Raw genomic sequence first — 12753 nt, forward strand, 5'->3', positions numbered from 1 at the left:
GTTTGTTGCAAAAGTAGTGTTCTATTTGATCTGGTGAAAAATCAAATGGAAAAGGAATAAAGAGCACTGGTCTTACAGAAAAATGAGACAAAGCTTTCCTTCACGTGTTCATCCTTCAAAAAACCATGAATCTTCATGGATTTCAGGGATAAAAATAGCTGAAGCTCCAAGAATGGTCATCTGATTACCAGCTGGAGATTGTCACTGTAATGTTCACCTAGTTCAGCACAGTCTATTCTGCTGAGCTGTGCTTATCCCTGAGTACTGAGCTATCTGGTATGTGTGGCTGATACCTACATATTACTCATGAAAACTTGTAATCAAAAGAGGCAGATTGTTTTTTCAATGTTAGAATACCTCAAGATAGCTACCCCAAGATGGTTAATTTTACTTCTGTCACCATTACTACATACGTGTTTAATACTTCTTTTCAGCATGTTGTAGAGGTGTTTCAAGAATAAGAACCTAGCACAGTTCCTCTTTGGGAAGTATTCATTTTTGTCCTTGCATTCTGAAGGTAAATAGGATTTTTTGCAATGCTAGATTCCTGGGACTGTTTATACAGGATATGCAGGAGGATAGAGAATTCTTGTGTCTACCAGCTTCAAAGCCACACTTAGATACCATGGAAAATTTATGCTATAAGGTACTTGATATCGGATTTCTGGCTTATCAATGAGATGTCCTTATGTCATGAAGAGAATTTAGTAATGGTCTTAAGACAAAACTCATGTCTCAGTTGAGAAGTAAATGTTCTTCCACAGATACCTGGATGAACATGGACCTATGAGGCACATAAAGAACTTTACCAAAGAGATTCTAAACAAAATAGATGGGTCTCCCTGCTTTAAAGTTTAGGTCTTTGTACAGGATCTTTGAGCAGTTGCTTCAGCACATTACTTTTGAGAATAACAGTAGGTTTTGCTTCCAACAGCTCTGACCAGAGTCCTTAAAATGGTTTATGAAATGTTCACTTCCCAGTGGGGAACCTGTTTCACTGCGAAGTATAGATTTTGATCTCATAATCTGGTATTTGCACCTGTGACAGCATATTCTGCTTTTTATATCCCTTTCCTTTAGAACAGCTGTGTCATAAAAAATAAAATAATCAAACCCCAAATATTAGGAAAAACACCAAAACCTGTATCAATTATACCAAAAGACTGTTTCACTCTTGTTAAATTCACTGTCCAAGTCTTGTGAGCTTTTTTCAAAACCGTATTTAAACAAAGATTGAGAGGAAACTGTAGGCATTCAGAGTCCACAGTATTCTGTTTCTGTTTGGATGAGGATAAGGTGCTCAGAATGTTCTTCAGGCCATTTGTATCTAATGGAGATAAGGTTAAAGGATAGACCATATCAATAATGACAGCAGCTAACACAGTATCTCTTAAACTTTACTGTGAACTATCATACCTGTGATGATAGGGAAACAAGGAACCTCCCATGCTGCTTTGAATAATATTTCTCTTCTAATCTCTGATAAAGTCTTTGGTTGGTCTGCAGTGAGTTAGTTTGACCACTGCTTCTGTCATGGAGTTGTGCAAGTCCAAAGCTATGTTATAACTGCTGTCACATGAACTGGAACATACTCCTACAATGAATGTTACCTGAGAGTCATGGATGCTAGAAAACATATAATTAGACAATTATTCGGATTTGAAGGAGAAGAGTTACTATTATAGTAGTTTTTTGTTGCCAGTATATATAGTTATTATGCAGTCAGCTCCTGTAGACTCTCTAGTAAAGAGCAGGAGTACAACCACTAGAATAACGAAATGCATCAGTACATTAATATACGCTATACGTAACTATTTAACAGATTGCATTGCTTGACCATCTTCCTTTTTAATAAAAGACTTGTCTGTCAGATGTTTTTCATGATGAAGAGGCTCATGGATGTTTGGATTGCCTCACACTTTATTCTCTGTTTTGAGAATCAAGGACATCCATAATGTAAGAATTTTCTCAGTATATAGTGCTGATTCAAGGGAATAAGTTGCAAAGTGCATTTGAACAAACATCTTGCCTATTTCTTTTCCACCACTTTTTCTGGTAGTGTAAGAGTTTATCACATGCTTGTCAAACAAAAGCATTCTTTTCTGGATGATCCTGACCAGTATTCCTTTAATGACTCTAAATGAAGAGGCTATATCATGTTAGGGTGTTTATAAGCTTTCTCTGAACAGGTAGGAGCAAATAAGAAGAGGGATATGTGTACATTATGTTTGCTATGCAGAATATGGTAAAATTTGCTTAGGAACTCGCTGCTATTTTTAAAAGGTAGATTAAGTTTAAAGTGATCTACAGAACAACCTCTCTTTAAAAATGAGTCCATAGTAGAGGATGAGTTTCAATCTATAACATTAAAGATAAGCACCCACTTTTTCAGCATTTCTGAGATAATAACAAGTAAGTATTAGTAAAATACAGGATCCTTACAAACATCCTAAGTAAACCTTAGTTAAAAAGCAAAAAGAGTTTTACTATGAGGAGATTTACAATTTGCAAAATGTGTTGGTATATATGTAATACGGGGCTTAGAAAAGCAGTCCTTCATTTTTAGAGTCTGCACTCCAGGCCTTTAGGAGTCATCCATTCCCTAATTGATCCCAAATTAGTATCTTCACTAAGCCAGAAATACAAAAACCTTTTTGCCCAAATGTATCCTTAAAAACAGGTAACTTCCTGAATTTGTGTCTGAGATGGGATAAAAATACTGCCACATTTGTTTAAAGAAAATAAAAATAAAGAATTGGTTGTTAGTTATTTTTGAACTTTGATATCTGAGCTACTTTGTTCATTCCTCCACTGTTTTGTTTTTTGAAGCTTTACCTGAAGCTTAAATAATTACACATTTTTGGGCATGGTTCTAGGCGATTTTATTTTTACCCTTGCAATTTAAATTAGATGTATTTTAATGTCATTTTACTGTGACTTCTGTTAATGTGGATAGTGTTGGAGGCCACATTGCATCATTTAACTTCTTGCTACTTGTATGAGTAATTCCCAGTTTTAATAGTTTATAAATCCTTTGATGTTTTTTCCTTTGATTTCTTCTACAGACTGAAAGAGAGCAGCATGTCTTACTGCAAGGCTCTTGTTTGGAGTATCTATGCACAGCTCTCTTTTCCTCCAGCTCTATCATATTTGGTTATTATATGTTAATGCTTAAAAACCCAAACTATAAGGAAATACTGGAAAAATAAATTAGTACATTTTCAACTTAGTTCAATTTGATTATTCGTTGCACTGTTGCTTTTTTTTTCATTCTGCTTCAAACTTTAAGGTGATGATAGCTTTGCCAGTCTGGGAAAATAGTAATTACCCCAGACATTTACATTCTTTAATACCAAGATCTACCACAAGCTTATCCAAAATTATGTATGTACACACAGTGATATTTAGGGACTGTGATTTCATTGGCAGACATTTTAGATTGTATGTTTGAATCCAGATTATTCTTCTAATGCTTATGAGGTCACATTGTTCAGAGCTTTGGAAGCAATTGGTCATACCATGCATTTTTATTTCTTTTCCACTATGTTTTTAGCAGTTCTGTCATGGACATAATATGATTTTATTTGGTGCTGCCTTTTTTTTTTAAGTAGTTTTCTTCATAAATGGATAAATGTGACTATAGTTGATTTCCCCCCCCCCCCAAAAAAAAACACAACCCAACAATCAACATGATTCTTAGCTATATTAAACACATTGCCCTTTCTGTTCTTTTGTATTTAATGTATGCCAGATTGTGCATTGCAGAGGTGAGTGTTCTTAGTACTTTGGGACTAAAAGTCACATGTGAAAACTTTATTCTTGGAAAGAATCTTTGTTTCTCATCTTGTCGTGCTCTGGCAAGCACACACATATTGAGATTTTGTAGGCGGTTTGGATGATCCTAAAATCATAGGAATCTTTGTGTAAATACTCTAGAAAATGTAAGCCTGTGTTTCTGTGTTCTATTTGTATATGAAATTATTGGATTTGGTTGCATTAACAATAATATTATATACCATTTATATATGCACATGCTGAAGGGAAGGTGGTACATGGAAAGGGTCATCAGGGCCTTTGGATTAAAACTTTCTTTTAACAAAATGTTGCAGTGTATCTATGTCTTGTACCTGAATATTGATTGCTTCATTCTGAAATGAAAATTTGATAATTTCTTTGCTTATAACCTTATTTTCTCTCCTGCTCAAATGCTTATGGAAAAGATTAATAATGTTATATGATGTAGACACTTAATGAGCTTTATCTGGGTGGATGGAAAATATGTCAGTTCACAGGGATATTTTGAATGGTTTTTAGGTCTCTGAAAAGATCAGAGTTTGGTTTTCTTGGAGATTAGATTTTCTTGGATGTTCAAGGAGTGTCAAAATGTTTGATGTAATACCTGCACAGAAGAGCAAAAAATACAGAGGAAGAATTTTGGTCTGGACAACAAACTTTCAATATCTTCAGGTGTACAGGAAGCTGTTAACCAGTTTTCTTAAGTTTAAAAAAAAGAAAAGTTGAAGTTTCCTTTTGCATTTAATGACACCTCTCCTGGTCTATTCCTAGATAAAAACTGGATGTGTCAAACAAAAAAAAAAAATAGAAAAAAAGGTAGGTAGAACTGTTGGAATACTAACGACAGCCCTTGGGATGAAATAATTTTCAAGACAAGAAATTAGGTGAAATAAATTCACTTGAAAATCATGAGAAGACAAATTTCTTGAAACAAATACAGTAATAAGGTGTTCTGACAACTTTTTTTTTTCATTTCTAGAATTTCTTTCCGTAAGTATATCTCTTCTTTTACAGAATTCTGAATGTCAGTTGAATGAAGAAATTATGGAGAACTCTAGGAGGGTATTTCCCTCTGTGATAAAATACATTGTAGATATGCTTATATGGGAAGAAGAGAAGGAACTGCCCCCGGAGCTCACAACTAGGTAGGAGTTGGGTGGTCCTAAAAGTTTCCTTTTAAGGCATTAGAAACTTTGGTAATAATTTTGCCTGTGTTATTGTTACATATATGCAAGCATATTATTGCCCAAATCCCTTTAAACAGCATTTCTGTAGCCTTTTTGACCTATGGTTAAATAGAGAAAAGCTTTTGATACTTCATGGGACAAGTAAAGTAGTGTGTGACTGTGCTGAGGGGAGCTGCTCTGGAGTGGGCCTGATCTGCATCAGAGTGGCAAGTCTTGGTGCAGAGTAGGGTTTCCCGATACAGGGAAATGCCAGGGCAGTAGAGAGACCTGCCAGTAGCTGGCAGGTCTTGTTAGAGATGCTGATGAGGCCTGGGCATTGCCATAGCAACCACAACCACCCCTATGCCTATAAAAAGCAGCTTAGGGAGTGCTAGTGATCAGAATGTGGTGGGTCAGCCAGGGCATGGTGTGGAGTTTGTGTGGCAGGGCGTGCAGGAAGGGTGTACTCACCATACCAGCTCAAGACATGAGTTCAGTTGGTGGTCATCACTCTCAGAAGGAGTTTATCTGTGGTAGCCACCTGGCAGAAAGCTATATCCCCTGCACTCACCAGAATGGATGTGGCAGCCCAGACAGGGCTTCCACACACAGCCATCCAGGTCTCAGGCAGCATAGAGTGCTAGAGCCTTTCACTGGTAACAGATGGCAGTACTGAGAACAGCTGTTTGAGGTGTTACCAGGTGGATGATCTGCTCAGCCTAGTGGCAGAGCCACAAGAGGAAGTAGGAAGGTTAAGAAGCATCAGGAAGTTTGTGAAAGAGACAGGTGGGACCATGCTCTGCCTTCCCTGAGAAAAAAAAAAAACAAGATCCTGTATCCTCCCCCTGCCAGGCTGAAGGCAGTAGATTAAAAGGAAGGAGTAAATGGAGGCAAGTCTGTATTTGTGGTGGCAGATGAACACTCTACTTGCCCACCTTGCCTCCTAGATGCCTCTCTACAATAGGACCTCTGGATGTGGAAGGACAGTCAATGATGTGGATGGCAGTGCATCTACGCCAGAGATATTGCCAAGGTCAGAAAGGCCTGCCCCTCATATCATGACTACCTCAACAAGGAAGAAAAGATGGGTTATAGTTATAGGTGACTTCCTTCCAAAGAGAACAGATTAAAATCTCTTGTATTTGATGCATGGTTTCTGGGTCTTTTTCTGACGTAGGAGAGGGGGAGTGCCCTTAACATGAAAAATATTCTTAGCTTTCTTCCATTTTTTTGTATTTGACATTTCTCTCAAGCTGTCAAGTGAGCTGTTGCTTGTATTGGATTGGACACTATTTACAATTTTATTTTTATTTGCATGATGATCTGTTGTTTTTTTTTCCAGTAGAGAGAAAGTAGACAGCTACTACTGTGTGCTATTCAATGATGAACATCATTCTTATGATCATGTCATCTATAGCCTGCAAAGGGCACTTGGCTGCGAACGCAGTGAAGCCCAGTTGCATACTACTGCCATAGATAAAGAGGTTAGTGCATTTTGGATATGGGAGACAATCACTCTTTAATCATGAAGAAGCGCTACTATAGTCTCTTGGTTGTAGAACTTTGTTGTTGGGATGCTGGAGCTTGAGGTGAGAGAAATGTTGCAGAGTGACTCAATCAGCACTTTCAGCACTTGCTTCAAGTTTAAGCTGTTAATTTTTTTTCTCTGGGACAGTACTCCAGTTTCTTGAGAAAGGGAAAAGCTGATTTATCTGAAGTTGCTCTGTTCATGTTTGGCATAATTTTTGTGCCCTTTTTTTTTTTTCATGACTGAGGTTAATATTTTATTTGTCTGAAAAATACACAATTCAGCAATATGCATATTCGGTTACATTTCATTAGAAATGTACCTAAGATTTTGCAAGAGTTAGTTCTTATTTTGGCTTAGACTTAGTTTCAAAATCTTAAAACTTCAAATTAAGCAAATGAAACCAGGAAGAATCCTTGAAGGAATATGGGTGAAGCTGACAATTTTACTACTTCATTTTCCACAATAATGTCTCATGTAAAGACCTTACACCAGTGATGTAATTATATTTTCTACTGGGGAGGAAAGCATGATTAGTGTTTGAATCATCTTAACTGCAACCATGTTTTTTTCACTTCATGAAAGTAGAAAACTTAATGTGTTTTTCTATAGTTGTGTATGTATTTGTTGTGTGTGTATATATATATATAAATTAATATTAGAATCCCTTTTTAATCTGTAAAAACTGTGTTTTCATTTTTGTTTCTTTTTGTTCAGTAATGAAAGTGTAGTTTTATTTAGTTAGCAGTGTCAGAACTTAAAGTAACTTTTCAATGTTTCATTATGAAGGTTCCTTTTGATTGAAACCTGAATTTCAGATCCAGAGTTGACCAGACTTTTCATTTTACTAAGCATCTTCTACAGTGCATAACTAGGTTATATTGGTTTAATTATAATAGTTCCACTACATAAAGCTACTTCCTCTCTTGTGTGAAATTCTGCTGTGTGGAGAGCTTGTTTAGGAAACCATGCCTCCTGTTTCCTTTGTGGGGAGTTTGAAGTCTAAGTTGGACCTGTTCTGGGCTTTACTGGAAGAGCTATCAAACTCACATTTATACCCTGATATTTCATACATAGAAGAAATAATAGGAAAGACTGTAGAAAAGCAATTCAGGATGAATCTATTTTGTGCTAGGAAGAAAGTTGATGTGGTTTGTATTTAAAGTATTTTGCAGAATCCCCTCTCATCTGTTTTAAAATATACATGAATTTTCCTTAACTGATAATATTGATAGCTAGACTTTACTTTTTTGTTCTGTTGTTAATTTAAAATATCTTTTTTTTTTCCCTAAAGATAATTGTCGATTATGATTTGCTTCTGGATGTCTAAAAGCACCATGAGTGATGTTGGTCCCTGTTTCTCTTTTGACGTATAAAACATAGAAAGGACCAGGCTTGTGATATTTTGCTTTTGTTTTATTTTGGTCTTATGTTCAATATTTCCTTTAAACAGGGTCGCAGGGCTGTTAAGGCAGGACATTATGCCTCTTGTCAGGAAGCAAAACAAAAAATCAAGGTAACTTCTTAAAATATTTTTCCTCCATATTTGGTATAGTGAGATATCTTCAGAAATAAAGTGTCAAACTGATTTCTTGCTTGGGTGAGGTAACGGGTGGTGAAGACAAACATAAAGATTCATGTTATCTTTATTTTATATCTGCTAATATTTACCTGATTCCTAGAGGCATTCTGAAAACATTTCTCAACGACCACTTCATGTGGAGGTTCTGCATGCTGATGTTACGGCTCACCAGAAGTTTGCCTTACGCCTGGGTTCTTGGCTGAACAAACTCATGAGCTACTCAAGTAAGTATAGCTGATTTTTGTTACAATAATGCCTTGCTGTTATTTGCATGACTTACTGTCTCAAAAATATCTTTAGCAGAGTTATATATGATATTCTCTTATTAAAATACTTTCATATTCCTTCTAAGTAAATTAAACAGTAATATGAGTGGTTATACTCATCAGTGTGGTTATGAATAGCAGTACTTTTCTGCTCCTTCTTGCTAAAATAGACGTCTTTCCCTGCTTGAGCTCTGTCTGTTCTTCTAGAAGTTTTATTATCCTTAGTTTCAGCATCACATGCCCTATTTCAGTGACTTCTTTGTTTTCCTTAATGCTAGTGGAAAGCTGCAGAACATATCCATCAGTGAAGCATATATCCTCTGCCTGAATTAATTTCTGCTTCATGTTTGATAGCAGTGATTAATCAACAGTGTCAGTAAAACAAGAAAACAAAAGCCTTAATTTGGAAGTTTGTACAGTAGTGTTACTGTAAAAGTTGGTTGAAGAAACTCTAGAAGACTCAGTTCTGAGTTTTAGACAGCAGCATTCTTTATTGCAGTGCTGGATGCACACGCGAATAGCTTCGCAAAGGTGAAGGTGAGCGCGCCCATTACTTCCTGTCAGCAGCTATATATTTAGCATACTCATGCGTATTTACAGAGTTTCCAGGAACTAACTATAATATTTGCATCCTAATTAAGCCTGCACTTTCTTGCTGAGTGGGGGTCTCTGGTGGTCACTGGTAGTGACTGGAAGCTCGGGGTCATAACCTACAATTTCTGTCTTTCTATGACAGTGATCGCTGGTAGTCTTCCTCACTGTGTTTACTGAATGACCTCAGTGCTTGTGCATGCTCACAGGGTCCTAGTGCTGTTGGTATGTCCTTGCTTCTGTTCTGTTCCAGTCTCGCTCTGTGTTGGGCGCCACTCTTCTATCTTGAAGGCTGGCATCCTTGGTCTTATTTACTGTCTCCTTAGTTGTTATCAGTCCCATGATGTTCCTTCCCTATCAGCTGAACACTCCTTTCTCTCTTAGTGTTAATCAGTTAGAACAGTTTGGTCTATTCTACTATGTTAAAGGCACACGCACTATTGTTAGTTTAAAATTTAAGCCTACAGTAATGTCTATTTTAAGCCTTCAAACATTATTGTGGTGTTTGATGCGTATGGTTGTAAAGAAGACTTCTGAATCAAATTTGGATTTCTGTTTGTCATTCCTATGTTTTGCCAAACTAAAGCTATGGTAAAATTTCTTTTCATGGTGCAAATATGCATAGATCAAACTCACTGCTTGTCTTCCTTTTTGATAGGGTAAATCTGATAGTCTGCTTTAGCCTCTTTTGTAGCTTGCATAATAAAGTGAATTTCTTTTTTTCCCTGAACGTTAACTTTCCAGTCTTTCCCTTGGCTTACATTGTACCTTTTTGTAGTTCTTTACAGTAGCTTACAAATTTTAGCTTTCTGTTCTTTTCAACTTTGTATTCATTTAATTAATGATCTTTTACTCTGGAGTTCCTCAGACAGCTCTTTTAATTGGTACAATTTTTTTGACCATGTGGTTTACTTCATGGTTTCCAGTGAAATGTTGATTTTTATGAGATTACTTTAAACAGTAGATGACAGCTGATTATTCAGCTGTTGTCTCTGTGTGAATATAGACAAGCCAGTGTCAGTGCCCCCAGCAAATCCCCATAATTTTAGTTTTTTAAGCATTACCTTTTTATCTGATTAGATAAGGTAAAACTAAAAGAGGAGTCTCCCTTGTTGGGTGTAGCATTTTGGGCTAGGAAATTGTTACAGATTAACTGATCCTTTAATATGTTTTATGAGAGCCTTAAGGAGCACAGATTGAAATCTGGTTCCTGTCCTTGTTCTTCTGGATTATATGTGTAGATGCCTTAAAGAGCCTGATGTTCTGTACTCAGCTGAAACGTTTTTGTGGTCTGGTGATTCCTGTTCTTTTTCCTGGTTTTGCTTCAAGTGGTAGAACTTGGATCAGGAAGAATTCAATACTATTTATTTCCAGGTTGTCAGGAGCTTGATTCATGGAACAGCAGTGTTCCAGTGGAATTAGTAATGTAAGAGTTTATTTCTGAAAGTTAGTAACCAGTGGGTGATTCTGATATGTTGATCCCCAAAACTGCTTCAGCAAATACTTTATTTACTGATAGGTTCAAGAAAACGTAAAAAACATGCTCTGAAGTACTGCAAAAGAGTGACTTTCAGGGCTCAAAGCAGGACAAAGCATACGCTTGCCTAGCCTGTGCATTTCTGTGCTGACATAGTAAACTCTTCTTATGGGTTTGCTTTGCAAAGCTGTCTAAATGCTTTTCATTTTAAAATACTTTTCTGCATCACTGTATTATTAAATAAAGTATGTAAGAATAATAGTAAGAAATTAGAGAGTATGTGGGTATTCATTCGCTGAGAAAAAATACTGTTAAAAAATAATTCATAATGATGTGCCTGCTTTGGTTTCTTATTTTTAAAGAACAGATTTCTGTAGTTCTCATTCTTATAACTTCATTTGTACAAGAATGCTTCAATAATGAATAGTTTTATCCCTATAGGTGGCTTTCGCCAGATCTTTTGTCAGATATGTCTCGAAGAAGAAGCTGGGTCTGAAAAGCCATGCTTCATAAGCAAGTTGATGCTGTGGGACGCAAAACTTCATAAAGGTTTGTGTATCCATGTTGCTATTAACTGAAGAGGCAAATTAATTTTTCAAGCAACAAAGATGTAAAAGCAAATTAGTGCTATGCAGGTAGAGTTACGTTTCTTCATAGTTTTTATATTATGGTTCTAATACAGCCTTTATTTTTGTCTGAGATGATTGATATTTTGGGTGTGTATTTGCCTCTTTAATTTTTCTTGCTTTATGTATTTTGAAGCTTTTCACAAGATGTAGCCTGACTGTGAGTGAATTGATGCTTACCCTGTGTTTTAAATACATACCAGTAAAGGTTAAAAATAGAAAAAAGTATTAATAGCATTGTTACTATACTTTGTACCAATTTCAAGGCTTTTAATGATTTTTAATTTAATAATCTGTTTCTCTTTTCTACAATAATCTGCATCATGGTACAATAAAGTGATGTGCACTGTGTTGGCTCTTCACAGGGGCAAGGAAGGTTATTCATGAACTTATCTTCAGTAGCTTTTTCATGGAAATGGAATACAAAAAACTTTTCGCTGTGGAATTTGTGAAGGTCAGTGGTTATTTGTTTCTTATGTTATGAGTTTTATTAACTTCGTAAAATTTCCCCCAAACCTGAAAAGTGTTTTAGTCTAAGTAATGGATTATCAACAAGCTGCAACTTGTTCAGCTTTTAATTGAGTGTGTTAATTTCAGCGTTATTGGTTCATTCTTTATAATCATGTAGGTATTTATGCTAATTTTGAATGCAGTGTTAGTATTGTGTATTTTTTGAAATTGCAGATGAACTGAAACCAATCTTTCTTTTTAAAATACAGATACAGTAGTTAAGAAATAGTCAAAACGTAAGACCAAGTGTTTTCTGTTTTAGGGTGAGATACTTTAATCCTGATAAAGGTCACTGATACTTCATGATTTTCTCTGGACCGAAACAAAGCAATCAAAGGCTTAACATTAGTCAATGTACACCTTTTCTAAACAGCTGTAAATAACTTTCCATGCAGTTCACTGCAGGAGGAAGACTTGTTTTAAGTTAATGTCTCTATCAGTCCTTTTTTCAGATTTTTAATTCTTTCATTGGGGAAGATGGTTGTAGGAGGAAAAGTATTTTGGTTCCAGTCTGGCAGAACAGTTAAACTTGTGCTTATCTTCAGTATTAAGGCAGCGGGGCACATACTTAATTGTTTTGGTGCATTCAGGACATTGTGCCATTTTCGTTTGACCTCCTTCTATTAGAAAGGAAGAATCATAGAATCATAGAATAGTTAGGGCTGGAAAGGACCTTAAGATCATCTAGTTCCAACCCCCCTGCCATGGGCAGGGACACCTCACACTAAACCATGCCACCCAAGGCTTCGTCAAACCTGGCTTTGAACTCCGCCAGGGATGGAGCGCTCACAACTTCCCTAGGCAACCCATTCCAGAATTTCCTCCTTATATCCAATCTAAGCTTCCCCTGTTTAAGTTTTAACCTGTTACCCCTTGTCCTGTCACTCCAGTCCCTAATGAAGAGTCCCTCCCCAGCATCCCTATAGACCCCCTTCAGATACTGGAAGGCTGCTATGAGGTCTCCATGCAGCCTTCTCTTCTCCAGGCTGAACAGCCCCAACTTTCTCAGCCTATCTTCATATGGGAGGTGCTTCAGTTCCCTGATCATCCTTGTGGCCCTTCTCTGGACTTGTTCCAACAGTTCCATGTCCTTTTTATGTTGAGGACACCAGAACTGCACACAATACTCCAGGTGAGGTCTCACAAGAGCAGAGTAGAGGGGCACGATCACCTCCTTGGACCTGCTGGTCACGCTCCTTTTGATGCAGCCCA

At 36.7% G+C, this 12753-nt stretch overlaps 1 protein-coding gene across 4 annotated transcripts in view; it reads left to right on the plus strand.

Annotated features, from left to right (window-relative positions):
* UBR1 (ubiquitin protein ligase E3 component n-recognin 1) overlaps positions 1-12753 on the plus strand; it is a 69238-nt gene that overhangs the window by 16579 nt on the left and 39906 nt on the right. For 2 of the 4 annotated variants that reach the window (XM_062635671.1, XM_062635669.1), the window contains exons 5-10: positions 4810-4940; positions 6304-6445; positions 7943-8005; positions 8172-8295; positions 10847-10954; positions 11397-11485. In XM_062635671.1, the coding sequence (XP_062491655.1) occupies positions 4810-4940; positions 6304-6445; positions 7943-8005; positions 8172-8295; positions 10847-10954; positions 11397-11485 (657 nt within the window). The remainder of the gene's footprint in view (positions 1-4809; positions 4941-6303; positions 6446-7942; positions 8006-8171; positions 8296-10846; positions 10955-11396; positions 11486-12753) is intronic. The other 2 variants (XM_062635670.1, XM_062635672.1) reach the window with 1 other exon arrangement.

The sequence above is a fragment of the Pezoporus occidentalis genome, unplaced genomic scaffold (assembly GCF_034315485.1).
Source record: "Pezoporus occidentalis ecotype Australia unplaced genomic scaffold, CSIRO_AGI_Poc_V1 ctg46, whole genome shotgun sequence".
Lineage (NCBI taxonomy): Eukaryota > Metazoa > Chordata > Aves > Psittaciformes > Psittacidae > Pezoporus > Pezoporus occidentalis.